Source organism: Malania oleifera, chromosome 2, assembly GCF_029873635.1.
Source record: "Malania oleifera isolate guangnan ecotype guangnan chromosome 2, ASM2987363v1, whole genome shotgun sequence".
Classification (NCBI taxonomy): domain Eukaryota; kingdom Viridiplantae; phylum Streptophyta; class Magnoliopsida; order Santalales; family Ximeniaceae; genus Malania; species Malania oleifera.
The window spans coordinates 134,192,264-134,209,361 of NC_080418.1; the positions used below are offsets into that span (position 1 = coordinate 134,192,264).

Below are 17,098 nucleotides of genomic sequence, written 5' to 3' on the forward strand. Positions count from 1 at the left end.
GTTTTTTTTATTTTTATTTTTTAAAAAATGCATAGGAAAGAAGCATTATGAGTTGGCAAAATTTTTGGGTACGTGTATTGAGCATACGTAGGCACGTGTCAGATTATATCATAGTAGGGTGTCAAATGTCAAGTGCCGGACAAAAAGAAATCTAAAGGAACCATACTCTGGATGGTTAGGGGTAGGGGTAGGGGTAGGGGTAGGGGTATGTCCCAAAATTACAGGCAACGTGGCGCACATCCAGGAGGCCTCAATCGATGGGGAGGAGATGTGTCAGGTGAGGCGGAATGGGCGGGCGCCACGTGGTCCAGTAAAACGTGAGTTTGAGGTGGCTTCACATTTGTCCAGCACGTGTAGGAAAGTTTTGGTGAGCATGGAGGATTCATCTCATCTCTCACCGCCAAGCGGTTCGGTGAGAGGCTTGAACTTGAAGCTGAGCGGGAGACGGAGTGGAGCTATATATAGATGCATGCATGTGTATAGTTCTTCCGTTCTCGGTCTTTATATTTGCATGCGGTGCGTGTTGATGATTTTTATAGTGATAGAAAATAAAGATGAAGAAGATGAAGAAGTGGAGATCGTCATGGGAAGCATCGGAAGCGGTGGTGGGCATGCTAATGGTGCAGCTGTTTACTACTGGGCTTCAACTGCTTTCTCGTGTCATACTGAGTCAAGGCTCCTTCGTCTTCGCCCTCTTAACCTATCGTCATCTTGTTGCTGCTCTCTGCGTCGCTCCCTTCGCTTTCCTCCTTGAAAAGTTGTACATGCCATATACCATATGCATGCAAGCATATTGTCATCCCTTCATCCCTTCATTCTTCATTCTTCATTCTTCTTCTTCTTCTTCTTCTTCTTCTTCTTTGGTGATTATTATAAAGATTTTGAATTAAAAATATATATATGTGCGCATTAATGTGTTGCAGAGACAATAGCAAGAAGCTCAGTTTGGTAGCCTTTTTTTGGCTTTTCCTTAACGCCTTAACTGGGTAAGTAGCTTCAAAGAATTCATCATGAATAATTCAACCATATTTTTTCTTCATTTTTTTCCTCCTCTCTTTTCTCCTTTCTTTCTTTCTTGGTTTTTTTTGGGGGAGGGGGAGGTTGGGGAACATAATCATCTCTTTGAATCTCAGTACACATCCCAAGGGGGTGTGCACAGAACACTACGTAGACAAATCCTTTACTCGCAACTAATTTAAAATTTTAATTTTAATGTTTGACTTGTAATGAGACATGTTAAGATGTAATGAGGTACACACAAATTAAGTTATGTTGGGATTATCTCACATCCCTTGTGAAAGGGATTAGTGATCTGTTATTAAGTATGAGAAAAAGTCTCACTTCATGAGTTAGGTTTTAGGATTGAGAAGGTACAAGACCATCTAATACTAGTATCAGAGCTCATGATTCAATATTTTTCTTAGGATGTCGGGTATGGGGCTGTCAATTTGGAATCCAAAGGGAGAGATTATTGGGTTATCCCACATCAATTGTGGAAGGGATTGGTGGTCTGTTATTAAGTGTGAGGGAAAGTCTCATCTTATGAGTTAGCTTTTAAGGTTGAAAAGGTCAAAGACCATCAAGTTAAGATGTACTGATATATATATATATATAATTTATTTTGTATTTTAGATGCAATACAATGAATAAAATTGTTGTTAGAGTAACATAAATGAGTTTAGGAATATCATAATGAAGTAAAATAATTAAAATTAATTATTGAACTAATGAAATTAATTGGCTAATTAAGAAAGTGGTTGTCTATGTGCGTGACAGGATATCACTAGCCATGGGACTATTCTATTATGGTTTACGAGACACTTCTGCAACATATGCTACTAATTTTCTCAACCTAATTCCAATTGTCACATTTGCGTTTGCAGTTATTTCCAGGTACCTAATTTAATTACATATATCATTGGCCATGACACTATAATTTATTATGGTTTATATACATATATAATTGCATGCATCTCCCTAAGCTTCTCTCTCTCTCTCTCTCTCTCTCTCTCTCTCTCAAATTAATTGAATTGAATGGATTAATGTGTAGAATAGAGAAGTTGGGACTAGGCATGAAAGCAGGCAAAGTCAAGACAGGGGGTGCAGTCTTGTGTGTTATAGGAGCCCTAATCATCATCCTTTATAAGGGAAAGACATTTCATATCTGTCATCAATTGATTCATACTAAGCACATTGCAGTGGTTACGAGTAAGACTCACATGACTCGCGGCACGATTATGCTTCTGTGTAGTTGCTTGTCCTACGCTACGTGGTTCATAGTGCAGGTACATTGTTATTATTATCAGGACTACCTATTAATTTGATCGAGTTTTAGGAGAGTTTGCATGTAAGTAAGAGTTCCCCTATATATAAGCCCGTTAAAATCAAATTAATCGAATAAATTCCATCGTTTTGATTTTTATTTTCTTTGAATTTCAGTTTTTGATTTTTGGGTTCAATTAATTCGGTTAACTGAATTAATTGAATAGTACAAATTAATAATAAATAATTATATATTATATATTAAATATTTTATATATACTAAAATTTTATTTATTTTATATTGATTAATCGAAATTTGGTTCAATCGGTTTTGTGTTTGGTTAAATATGAAATTTTGGTCAGCTGAGTAAAGAAGATTTTTTAACCGAATATTTTTTATTTATTTGGTTAATTAACCGAATTTATTAACCGATCGAATGCTTACCCCTTATATGCAATATGTATTTTCATTTTAATTTTTTTTATAAGTAATATTGTGTATTCCTTTTTCCATAGTGCAGGTGAAATTGCTAAAAGTATTTGCATCAAAGTATTGGGCAACGATGTTGACGTGCATCATTGCAGCATTGCAATCCATGGTCGTCGGCTTATGCTTAGACAGAAGTAAGGCTGCATGGAAGTTAGGGTGGGATCTGCAACTGGTGACGATCGTTTATTCGGTTAGTAGAATTTATATATTACTCATTAACTCACATGTTAAGAGTAACTCCATGTTTGAAGTTCGGACCATTCAAAAAATTATACACACTTCCTTCTAAATCTGCATGTGTGAATTTTGTAGGATATGTTTTGCATCCTTGTTGTTTCCTATTTTTGGTTTCTATTTTTTCGCGATAAAAATTATTTTTATTGTCAATTTTTTGTTTCTGTTGTCGATTTTCAGTTATTTGTTAAAAAATTAAAAATCAGATTTTATGATTTTCAGTTGTTTTGATAATTTATTGTCAGAAATTTTAATATTTAGAAATAATTTTTAAATTGAATTATTTATTTTATATTATTTTTTAATTAAAACAAAATTAAATGATCATATAAATTTAAATATAATTAAAATAAAAATATACATAAATTTTAAAAATAAAAATAAAGTCAATTACAAAATATTTTTACTATTTTTCAATTGTCATGCCCAATAAGATTTTTATCGTTAAATAAATTTTGAAAGTAGTACAATTAAGTAAAATAATTATAATAAATTTTTTTTATGATAATAATTTCTTAATATGTATTATTTATTATTTTAAACGTGTGAAAATGAATTTTTTTTTTTTAGTTAAGTTTTTAATTTATATTAGTTTTATGAATATTAATCAAATAGATTTCTGGTTTCTACTTTTTAGTTTTTATTTCCGATTTTTATTTTTCGTATTTTGTAATTTTTGGTAAGCAGGGAGCATTGGCGACAGCGGCATCATTTTGCTTAATTTCGCGAGTGGTGGCAAACCGAGGCCCAACCTTCCCAGCTATGTTCAATCCATTGGCCCTCATATTTGTAACCATCTTCGAAGCTCTCCTTCTTGGGGAACCCATTACTGTTGGAAGGTAGATAATTAATTAATATTAATTGGGAAAATTAATAAATAATTGAACTGCATTATAATGTACGGGTGCAGCTTGGTGGGCATGGTCACGATTATACTTGGATTGTATAGCTTTTTATGGGGAAGAAAAAGGGAGTTAACAATGAAGAGCAGCTGGCTTCCGCCAAATGTATCGACCGGAGAAGGAGCAACCGCCGTGCCAGATTCTGCGACGGCCACCGTAAATCCAGCCCCGCCGCCGTCTTCTTCGTCATCCAGTGCCATTGATATCGAAGCAAGCAGCTAGCATGAGCATAGCATAGCTTAATTAGCTAGCTAGGTTAATCTAGCTCCTCACATATATATATATGACCAATTAATGTACACCATAGGTTTATAGAATCTTATGGGAAGGAAGAAATTTGCTTCTTGGTTTTTTGTTTTTTTCTTAATTATTATTTGTTTTGTAATTTCTTGCACAAGTTCTCACACTTGCGCGGTTGCTTTATTGCTTTTACTTGTTTTTGGAGGGATTTATTCAATTCAAACTCTTCCGCATTTCCTTTCAATCACAATTAGTGTTGTTTATGGTGTGACTCTTATACTTGAGATTTCATAAACAAATGAAGGAAGAAAAACATAATGGTGCAACACAGCAAGGACTCGTCGACGAGTGTCCTGTGCTCATCGACGAGTAAATCTCAAGAGTAAGGAAAACTCAGAGGTTCTGAGATACCGAGAGCAAAAAAATGGGCTCGTTGACAAGTTATCTGACTAGTCGATGAGTGTTCTTCTCTGTCTCGTGGACGAGTGCCCTGTTCTCGTCAATGAGTGTGCCTGAGCTGTAAAAAATAATTTGAATTTTGAATTGGAACGTTGAGGTGGTTAGGAATTTGGAGGAAAACTTTCGAGGAAGAATTATTTATGTACTTCTGAGCATTCATTGATAGAAGAGAGAGATCATTGTGAAGTGTATTGTGTACTTTGACATTTCTTAGTGAAGTTTGTTTCTTAATCTTTTGGCTGTGTTTCATTTGCTTGTTGTTGATTTACTTATTCCATTATGCATCCTATATCCGATCATTATACACAAAATTGGTATCAAAGCGATTGTTATCATTGCATCGAAATCATCTTCTACAAGATTTGACATTGTCAAATTTGATGGAATCGGAAATTTCAGTCTATGGCATAAGAGAGTTAAGGATATACTTGTGCAACGAGGAATGAGAAAGACTTTACTTGGCGTTCAACTGGATGGAATGGATAAGGCAGCATGGGGAGAATTGCAAGCAAATGTCACTTCTACAATACACTTATGTTTGACCTGTAACGACCCAAACATTCTGCTATATTTTTTTTTTCTGCATATTGTTGACCTTATCGATCATACCCAATTTTGATTATGATAAATACTCTTTATATCTAATGGGTGTTTGAGGTTTTGTACAGGAATTAAGATTGTTAAGTTCAAGATGAGCACAAAGCAAGTAAAGTCTAAAGACCGATTATCGATCTTAATTGTAATATAATTCATTTGTAAAAATCGGTCTGTAATAGTAAGTAGAGCTTTAGTTTGTAATAAGCTCACACACATCATATGCATGATAAATATGTAAGTTCAAACAAACCGTAAGTGAGAAATGACCTTAGAAAGACCTTAAGGTTCGGTCGACCGACACCGAACTTTTTCGGTGTCTTCAAATTGGACCTTAAATGACCCTAGGATACTCACATTTGCACATATATTTTTGTTAGGCACATGAATAGAGTTTGTATGTTTCAAAAATGGACTGAAATACTCACATGGTGCACTTTCGATCGACTAGCCAAATCAGTTCATTTTGGCTTGGTCGACCAAACTAGACCTGGGTCAACTATTGACCAAGGTCCTGGTCGACCGAACCTATGCAATTCAAAACCCCTCAGTCAATTGAAACCTCCCTAGGTCAATATTTTGACCATCTAGTCGACCGACCCCTTTTTGTACTCCAACTACCTGGTCGACTGAGGGTCCTCGGAAGAAATCTCAGTGGTCTGGTCGACCGAACCAGCCAATTCAAAATGGACTGGTCGACCGAACCTCGAAAAATTGAAAAATCACCCTCTCCTGGTCGCCCAAGCCCTTAGTTCAAAATTCCCTTCGTCAACTGAACCATATAAGACTTGGTCGACCGAAACATTTCTGGTCAACCGGACCTCTCGGGTTGCCCTGATTTTTACCGTAGTTAAATATTTTTTAAACATGGTTAAAATGCTAAAAACATCATTAAACTTTCTTAATAATATCCAATAGGTCCCCAACAGTCATATTTTCTCCTATACCTATATATATGAGATCATTTGTGAAAATGAAGCATGGATTAGCTACCTTGATTAAAGGAGAATTCTCTGAAAACCAAAAGCCTCTACTACTCATTTTTTAGCCTCATTCACTCATGCTTACCTTCTATTTGTGTCTACATCATTAGTAAGTGGATTAAGTGTTTGTTTGGAAAGGTTTGCTTTCTATTGTTCTATTTGATTGACAAGATTTTATTTGAGAGTAAAACCAAAAGATTCTTAGGGGACTTTGGTTGATAAGTCTATCCTAAGAATACTTTGATGGATCTTCTAAGTTTGCACCTTCATTGCAAGATCTTGAGAAGATTGTATTTGTTTTTGGTTGCAAAATACTTTCAAAATACCTTCAAATATCTAGTGTGCTTTATCTTGATAAATATTTGAAAGAGATATTTGTTTGTGTGAGAAAAATCTTTGTTGCAATATTCATTGATTCATATCTCTAGTTGAATACAAAGGTTGAACTCTTTTTGCAATCCAAGCATATACTTCAAGTGATACTTACATGCTTGAGATACCCTGCTGATTGAAATACTTGAGACTCGATATCTTTGTGTGAGCTTATTGGCTGAATATATTGTGAAACAAAGATTGCTTGTTTGACACTCTCACGTTCGCATTACACTAATAGAAAATACCTTTGAGAGTTGAACTATCTAAACCACACTGAGCTTATATAGTGAATCATATTGTGGTGTATGTTATTGCTTGTATTTGGGTACATATCTGCCTTACACGAAAGTACAATCACTGTATCATTTGATTGTAATACATATTTGTTGTATTTCCAGGCACGGGCCTGAAGAGGGAGACTAGCCTTGGAATAATCCCGAATTGGCTTAGACCCGATTAGGAAAGCTAGGTGCGTCGTCCTGTTAAGGCGTGTAGGTTGAGGTCAGCCCTGCTAATTGATCTGTTTAAGGTTGAGGTCAGCCCTGTGTTAATTTGACCTGGTTGTAATCGGTGTCGCTCCACCCTTAAGTGAGCTATTAGTGGAATCCTCTAGCTTGCGAACTAAAGGCGAGGACGTAAGCACAGTTGGCCGAACCCCGATAACATATCGTGTATCTATTTACATTTCAGTACTTTATATTTACCGCACATATATGTAATAGTATGAATGATGTGCTTGATTTAAATTTCACATATCTTATTTATCAGCACATTTGGAATTGTGTAAAAAGACCCTAGGTTACCAAATCATATTAACTTCTGACTTAACCTAGGAGAAAAGTTTAAAATTTCCAATTCACCCCCCCCCCCTCTTGGGAATATACCTTTTCTAACACAAATTAAACTCTGATACCACAAAATATCAACAAAGTCAACTCGGACCCAAAGTGGTACTTGTCCATAAGTACATACTATCTATGCAACAGAAAACATAATATACCTGAACATTATATACAATACCCGAGTTCTACTATCTCCATAATTATATATGTACATTCCCAAAATCCATAAAAACATCGTAGGGATTACACAAAACATATTCCCCAGCTCACACTGTTACGCTGAAACTAGGACAGTACCACAACCTCCTTTAGCTCAGAGCTCGCTCTGCTCGTCTATCTGGATTTCCTAAAATGTTTAAATTGTAGGGTGAGACACCTCTTAGTAAGTGGAAATAGATTATTAATTGACAGTGTGTGACAATATGAGTTTTAGTATTTCAAATATGCAACCATAATTTACCTTTCATTTCACTCTGAAATCATGTAAAACTGTATACATGTATATATAAGTGTATCTCAAAATAAATACTTTCCTTTCACATCATACTCTATATAAGATAATATCTCTATACAAGTAACTATGCATATATGCATAGAAGAACTGCCCTAAATGGATAAACAATAATGCCATGTATTAACCTCGCATGATCTGGCGGGTTGTGCAGCCTATAGGTTAGACCTAACCAGACTAAGTCAACTGTATCAGTATCTATATCTGTAATTATGAGTATGACTTGCCTACCCAACTGGTCCAGACTCCAGGGGGTAACTCTACACTTCAATGGCACTTGACTGTATACCACCAACACTCTATCTGAGAAGTGTGGTTGCACTGGTATCTGTGAAGTTATGGTACCGTGCTTAGTGTCACGGTCCAACTATTTTCACACCCTTGTGAAGGGCCGTGTGGCGCTAGCTAAAGCACTCTTGCTTAACTAGCCATCCTATCGTTTACCAACATTCATCCACGAAGCACTTTCATTAACATTTATTCAGATAGCAGCGGAAATAGTAATCAATTCATGAAAGTCGTGGCAAGCAAGCAATAAACATTGAAGCAAACTTAATTCATTAACAAATCCTCCATTGACATGTTGTACTTAGCGAGGGAGGCAAGTAGGCTAAGCACGTTGACAATTGCTAGTGAGTTTTACAATGACTGATGAACACTCACCCTCCCCTAAAGAGGTTTTTATGTAATTATCATCCTGGCACTAGGAAACATCAAAGTGACCGAGGAGTCATACTGCCTTATTTGGCTTACAAAGACTCTACTAGCAGAAAATAACCCTACACTAGTATTTACATGATGGAAACTCATCCCAAGCACATGAGATAAGCGGTCACAGGCAAGCATAATGTCCTGAACAAGCTTAGCTCATGACATTCTCCCCACTTTTGCGGTCGATGTCCTCGTAGACTTTTGGTGGTAGGTACACTTCGAATTTGTCCATGAACGGTTAAATATCTTCCGCAGAAATCTAGCTGATTTCTTTGTCATCAAGGCATTTCCACTTCACTTGGAACTTTTGCCGCTTCTTCCTTGAGGATATGAACTTTTTGTCTGCAAGGATCTCTTCAACATCATGTCTGTCAAGTTGCACTATCTTCAACTTTGTTCTGTTGAATTGACTTCTACTCAGGTCATTGGTGTTGGCGTTGAACGGCTTAAGGCAGCTGACATGAAACCGCGGTCTTCTCCCTTTATTTGCCCACTTCGTCATCTGCTCGGAGGCTTTCTCCAAATAGGCTTGGGCAAGCTATGCATTTTGTCTCCCTTCACTGGTGAACATGTACGCCCTGGGACTCTTTCTTCTGTACGGCTCACCCACTATGTGAGGTAACAACGGCAGCTGGCCTGTAACAAGCTTAAAAGGGCTCTTGTTGGTTATTAAGCGCCATTGGGCGTTGCCACAGAACGGAGCCACATCAAGTATGTTAGAAAAGGTGTATTCCCAAGAGGGGGGGTGAATTGGAAATTTAAACTTTCTTCCTAGGTTCAACTAATCCTACAATCAGTATTACACAAACCTAGGGTCTTTCTATGCAATTCCAAATGCGTATATAAAAATGATGTGCAAATTAAATCAAATGCATCATTCACACCATAACATATATGTGCCGTAAATATAAAGTACAGAAATATAAACAAGGCACACGATATGTTATCGAGGTTCGGCCAACTGTGCCTACGTCCCCGCCTCTAGCTCGCAAGCCTGAGGATTCCACTAATAGCTCACTTAAGGGTGGAGCAGCACCATTTATAACCAGGTCAAATTAACACAGGGCTGACCTCAACCTTAACTAGGTCAATTAGCGGGGCTGACCTCAACCTACACGCCTTAACAGGACGACACACCTAACTTTCCTAACCAGGTCTAAGCCAATCCGGGACTATTCCAGGGCTAGTCACCCTCTTTAGGCCCGTGCCTGGATATACAATAAATGTGTATATAATCAGATGGTACAGTGATTGTGCTTTCGTGTAAAGCAGATATGTACCCAAATGCGCGCAATAACATACACCACAAATATGATTCAATATGTAAGCTCAATGTGGTCTAGATGATTCAACTCTCAAAGGAATTTTCTATATGTGTAATGCATACGTGAGAGTGACAAACAAGCAATCTTTGTATCACAAGATATTCAGCCAATAACTTCACACAAAGATGTTAAGTCTTCAGTATTTCAATCAGCAAGATATCTCAAGCATGTAAGTATTAAATGATGTATATGCTTGGTTTGCAAAAGATGTGTAATCTTTGTATTCAGAAAATAATATATCAGTGAAAGAATATTGCAACAAAGATCATTATCACACAAACAAATATGTCTTCAAATATTTTACAAGATAAAAACGCAATAGATATTTGGAAGTGTTTGAAAAGTTTTTGCAACCAAAAACAAATACAATCTTCTTAAGATCTTGCAATGAAGGTGCAAGCTCGGAAGTTCAAATCAAAGTCTTCTTAGGAGAGACTTATTAACAAAGTCCCCTAAGAATACTAGGGTTTAGCACTCGTAATAATAAAATAAATCTTACATAAAATGGGAGAGCAAACCTTTCTTAATTAAGCACTCAATCAACTTACAGAGAGTTTGAGCAATCAGAGAAGGTAAGTATAATTGTTTGGAGCTTAGATATGAGTAGTATAGGATTTTAGGTTTTCAGAAAATTCTCCCTAATCAGCGTGGTTAATCTATACTAATTTTCTCAAATGATCTCATATATATAGGCGTGGGAAAAAATATGACCGTTGGGGACCTATTGAGTATTCTTAGGGAAGTTTAATGATGTTTAAAGCATTTTAACCATGTTTAAAAAATATTTAACTGCGGTAAAAATCAGGGCAACCTGAGAGGTCTGGTCAACTAGAACAAGTTCGATCGACCAAGTCTCATATGATTTGGTCGACTAGGGGACTTTTGAATTAAAGGCTCGGTCAACCAAGAGTAGGCGATTCCTCAATTTTTTGAGGTTCGGTCGACCAGGCCCTTTTAAACTGGCTAGTTCGGTCGATCAGACCACTAGGATTTCTCCCGAGGACCCTCCGGTCGACTAGGTAGTTGGAGAACAAAAGTGCCCGGTCGACCAGATGGTCAGAATGTTGACCAGGAAGGATTTTGGTCGACCAGATCTCTTTGAACTACCTAGTTCGGTCGACCAGGTGGTCAAACTTTTGACCTAGGGAGGTTTCGATCAACCAAGCCAAAATGAACTGACTTGGCTGGTTGATCGAAAGTGCACCATGTGTGCATTTCGGTCCTGTTTCAAACCATACAAGTCCTATTCAAGTGCATAACAGACATATGCGTAAATGTGTGTATCCTAGGGTCACTTGGGGTCCAATTTAAAGACATCGAAAAAGTCTGGTGTCGGTCGAAACCCTAAGATCTTTCTAAGGTCCTTTCTCATTCACGGTTTGTTTGAAATTTACGTAATAAATCATACATGTGATGTGTGTGAGCTTATTACAAACCAAATACCTACTTACTATTACAGACCAATTAAATATATTACAATGCTGAATTATAAATTGATCTTCAGGCTTTGTTTGCTTTGTGCACATCTTGATTTTAACAGTTTTAGTTCTTGCACAAAACCTCAAACACTCATTAGATACAATGAGTATTTGTCATAATCAAAACTGGGTGTAACCAAAGAGGTCAAAAATCTCTACCTTTTTTATGATGACAAATACGACATGCAAAAATATAGGGTTAAGCCTAAGAAGGCTCCCCCTTACAATATGCATCTAATGTATTTAAACAAACCTATTATTTTTGCCCCCTTCCTTCTCCCCCTTTTGGCAACAGCAAAAAAGGTCATTTGAAATAAAATCCTAGGCTATGGGTAAATAGTACAGTTATACAGGAAAAATTTTGGAAAAATTTAGAAAAATTTCGGCAAAGTGCCGTTTGTAAATTGGACTTTCCAAAAATAAATCCTATATAATATGTAACATGTTTGAGTTTATATATCCTAACAATTTATCCACGACTACTTAAACAGTTCAATATAGTGAACGCATAGATTAGAGGTATAATCTTTCAATCATTCAAAAATATAATAGTCATACTTATGCACAAAGAATGACAAAGATAACCTCAACAGTTAAGCATACAAACAACATAACTGGTTATTACGAGGTTCAAATGACATATCAAACATGATTAGACCAGAAATATACACAAACCATTTGAAGTTGAAACATATCATAAGACCCGTGGAAGATTTGAGTTAAAGACACACGGCATATGATACCAAAAAGGAGGTTTGAGCATAAATATAGTCTAACTAGTTCACATGCATTTTCACATATTATTAACGAACCAGTTATGTAATGCAACACCCTTAAGAGATTTCATGACATAAAATTTTAATACAGAGAAAGCACACGTCATGAAGGCATGTAAGCACACAAATAAGACATAAAATATATTCTTTATGAGTTCAGTTCTTGCTTTCATAAATAGATATAGATATCTATAAATATATATATATATATATATATATATATATATATATATATATATTCCCCTTTGATATGTGCAAAAGGTACTGGGGGGGTGCTTGATGAAGAAGAAAACTTTAATTTTAAGACAATCAAGCAACATTTTTCTGGATTGTCAATTATGCACATATAAAATTATAACCAGAAAAATCATAACCATAATGATCCCTAAAAAAAATTAAGATTCACATGCAAAATCATATAGCAAATCAAGTAACTGTGGCAACAAGAGCATATTTCAAATTTATGATTAAAGTATTTCATTTAAGCACATGCCACACTTGATTTAATAGCAGATCTAATCCAAACATATTTTGTGAGCAAAACAAAATAAACATTTATTTTTAGATGCTCCTTCTAAATGCATGCAAATTATTAAACAATTACTTTACATGTATATATACATTTGGCACACACAAGAAGTAATGTTTCAATTATTTGGGCAAATGTCTACAGAAAATTCGGCAGCATGCCAGCTGTAAATAGGACATTTCCCAAATTTTACCTGCACAAAAACCGTTCTTAAACAAACAGTATCATAGAAGTAAGGCATGCGAGAACCTATCATTTACTAGCAGGCAATTCTCAACAACTGCATCCGCCATGCAGTAGGCATTCTATACTACTCATGCATTTCAATACAATACACATTTAACCACTAGAACATACAAGTCAAGAAACTGCAGATATGTATATCATAAATAACTAGAGTAGTATATCATAGTATCATGAGAATACAAAATAAAAGGAAGGAGCTGTTTTTATTTAGTACAGACCAGATGGTATAAGATAAAAATAAAAAGAATCAAAGCCACGCAATCTGATCTGTAGACAACCTCGGAGACTAGAACTCCCCTCCATCGTCTCCTCCATCCTCTCCTCCATCACCACCATCACCGGCATCGAAATCAAAGTCCATGGTCATCCTATCCCTTTCATCCTGCATCTCCTGAATGCAGTCACTTAGCTCACTAAAGCCAGTTGTCATGGACTGCTCAAGTCTGTAAGACGGTTGTCAGTGGAGATGGAGTGCTGCTCGAACTCTTGTCGAAGTGCAGCTGATGATGATGCCAAGTCCTGCAAGTCTGACTGGACTGATCCTTGAAACCGTGTGAACATGTTAGACAAGCTAGTGATAGCAGCCATGAGATCCACGTTCGATGGCTATGGAGGCTGTGGTGGCTCCTGTGGGGCCTCTACCTGTGCTGCTGTTGCTCTAGAGGGCGCCCCAATGTTCCTTACGAGCTCGTGCCCCATCAGTCTAAGGGTCACGCCAGAGAAAGTGTCCGCCGGTCGTCTCCTCTTTAGTGAAGCCACATTCGTCCTCGTGACTCCGATGTTCCTAAACAACTTGTTCAGAATGCCCCCATATGGCATTATCACTCGGTGGCCAATCGTCTTAGCCATCATCCAACGGATAACCAAACTAGGTAGGTCCAACTTCTTCCAAGAAAAAAGGCACCACATAATGAAGCAGTCTAAAAATGATACGTGCACTCTAGATGCCGCCTTGGACAGGACATTGTAGTGATCAGATGGTGCACTATCTTAGCCTCTAGGGTGAACTTCCTATAATGTGGCGGGTGGATTTGGCTAGCAGTGCTAGGGTCAGCCAAGGTCAGGTTCACGAATGTGGCTACAGTAAATTCCTACTCATAGATCTAGGAGTTAACCACATCGGGACACTCAAAGTCGCCACGGCCAATGTCGAGGACGTCAGAGATATATTGTGTGTCAAAACGTGCATCTGTCCTCAGAACACGAGAGAAGTACCCATTTTCGTCATTGCCTAGGTTGGCATAGAACATCCTAATAAAAGTTGGGTAATGTCCCCTAGGCTGGTAAGAGATAAAGGATCTCCACCCTTGATACTCAAACATGTCCAGAATATTTCGAAAGTACTGGTTCATGAAATCTAAGTTGAGTATCTTACCTAGTATCGCCACCTTGGGATGGAACTCCCGTATATACCATACTTTGCACCTTTCTGAGAGAAAATACTCATCTTCCTCGTGTGCAAGATCATAAGCTTCAATGTGAGCCATGGCAAATAGGATGTGTGGCTAGGATAATCGGAATTGTAGTGAAGAAAAGGGAATTTGTAACATCCCTCAATTTCTTAATATAAAATGTCACATAATAGACAAATGGTCAACCTGAACCCGTGGGTAGCGGGGACACCTGTCAAACACAACAGAAAATCTAGTAGCAGTAAACATAAATCTCAAACATCCAATCATAAAACCTAATACCAGAGCTTTCTATAACATCAAAATACTGTTATTATATACAACCTCCAAAAGTCAAAATAACATTAGGATCAACTAACAAAAACCCCCGATCCTAGTTCAATGCTTACCCTTCTAGTAGGGAAGTTCCAATCACTCAATGGCGGCTCTGGCCCACCGGTCTCACTGGATTTCCTGAAAAATCATTTAATGTTCGGGGGTAAGACACTTCTCAATAAAGGAAAATAAACTAAATACAATTGTGTAGCAACATGAATATTTAAGGTACATATACGTATACATATACAGTACATTTCATAATTCTGTAAACATCCATCATATCGTACTGGATAAACATATATTTTCACATCTATTAATAAATCATAACATACATAAAATCATCTGTTATAACTGTAGTACTGAAAACAAACTCAGGATGAATAACTAGCTGGTGTCATGTATTACCCCCCATGACGGGTTGTGCAGCCTGAAGGCGGGACCCGATAATGGCTGGTCGACCACTGCCGAATCAAATATGTCTGTAAGTACGATAAACCCGCCACACCCTGGTCCGGACTGCCAGGTGGACGTTCACACTCTACTGAAAGCCACATCGACTATCCATCTCCCATCCCCTCGTGGGATGGTTAGCACTAATCTGTCGTAGATACCTGATCTACACATATAGCTACGGTACCGAGCCCCTGAATTGAACTAAACTAACATCCTGGTAGTGATAACATATAATACATGATCATATATATAACATCATTACGGCCTCGTGCCGAAAATATTGTAATTATGGCCTCGTGCCAAAAATATAAATACATGTCTCGCGCCAGTAACATAAATACGGTCTCGTGCAGATAACATAAATACGGTTTCGTGCCGATAACATAAATATAGCCTCGTGCTGATAACATAAATATATATACTGAAAATAAATCATTTATCATATATTCGTCAAATTCATCACAACATAACTCATCTTTTCATAATACCTGATATCATGCTTTGTTCGTAAAATCTTTCACATAAAATAATATTCATGCCACACATATGCTGTTAAAAGTCATACTTCATATTCTAAAATCATGATTTTCCGGCATCTCATACATACATATATATTTTAATCATTATAGCAGTATTTTCCCAATCGCACATTTCATTCATAATAAACAAAATAGCATATGCTTTTCTGAAAATAAATTTACTCATAATTAATAATAATTTGCATGGAAAATAACTTTTTTAGTTTATTCCCTTACCTGGCTACTGAGAAATTCGTTAGGACCCAAATCCTACGCCATTGGGGTTCAACTCCTAAAATTTACATTTTTTCCAAATTAATTAATCTATTTCTCCAAAATAATACTCATCCAGCCTTCCCTAGGCTCCATATACCTCAAATTAATATTTAAACTATTATTTAACATCCCCACTTAATTTTTCAAATTTTGCCTACGGGTCCCAAAATTACACCCGCGGCACTCACCCAGATCCTAAATTCCAGAAATCCTACTTCAATCCTAGATGCTGAATATTTTAGCATTTCTAAATTAATACTAATTAATTAAAAATAAGCCCCTTAATAACCCCCGTACCCCAAATTTAGTGTTTTAGCCCGACACCCCCATGAGAATTCCGTCCTACTAGACTTGTAAAGAGTCATCCCTAGATTCTCATGGTGGTGTCCGTTTGTCGATTGGGCTTATATTTTGCAAGAAATTAAATAAAAAAGAAAAAATGGCTTACCCCAGGGAATATGTCTACGTCGCTCCTACCACCAATCCGGTCCGGTAGAAATAACGGCGGCGGCGAATGGAGTCCAGTGGTATCTTCGGATTTTTGATCGAGTGAAAATTCATCACGAAATCGAGGAGAGAGGGAGAGAGAACGTGAGGAGAGAGAGAGAACTGCGTTGCAGCAAATAAAGAAAAGAAAAGAAAAGTACAGAAGAAGAAGAAGAAGAAGAATAAATGAATCCTTTTTTATAAAAATGTCTCCTGAAGCTTCTTTAAGCTTCAAGAGATAATAATAATAATAATAATAATATATTTAATTAATATTAATAATAATATATTTTATTAATAAAATAAAAATAAATGTTAATTAATTATTTTTTTTCTTTTAAATCCAATTAATTAATTAATTTATTTATTTTATTTTATTTTATTTTATTTTTTTGGAAATCAATCCACTAATTTTTTATATCTCTTTTTGGGGTTTTTACATTCTCCCTCTCCTTATAAAAATTTTGTCCTCGAAATTTGTCATTCTCCTGTTTCCCTTCCTTAGCGAAACACTTCCAATTTTTATTGATTACCCTCACTTATGGCGGAGGAACACTGTGGTTACAACGAGGGCTCTGGGAGATCACAACTATTCAAAATTCTCCCAAAACCATTCACATTTCAAAACTAAAAACTCAATCTATCTTACGTTACACTATACAAATAAAAACTACAATA

The 17,098-nt window shown here is 36.6% G+C and overlaps 1 protein-coding gene across 1 annotated transcript; it reads left to right on the forward strand.

Annotated features, from left to right (window-relative positions):
* Window positions 1-537: 537 nt before the first annotated feature.
* Window positions 538-4,110, forward strand: LOC131148395 (WAT1-related protein At1g43650-like). Its single transcript, XM_058098101.1, has 7 exons — window positions 538-757; window positions 924-986; window positions 1,777-1,893; window positions 2,051-2,285; window positions 2,784-2,942; window positions 3,674-3,825; window positions 3,897-4,110. Exons 1-7 carry the CDS (start codon window positions 555-557, stop codon window positions 4,108-4,110), a joined length of 1,143 nt encoding a protein of 380 aa, XP_057954084.1. The 5' UTR covers window positions 538-554.
* The last annotated feature ends 12,988 nt before the right edge of the window (window positions 4,111-17,098 follow it).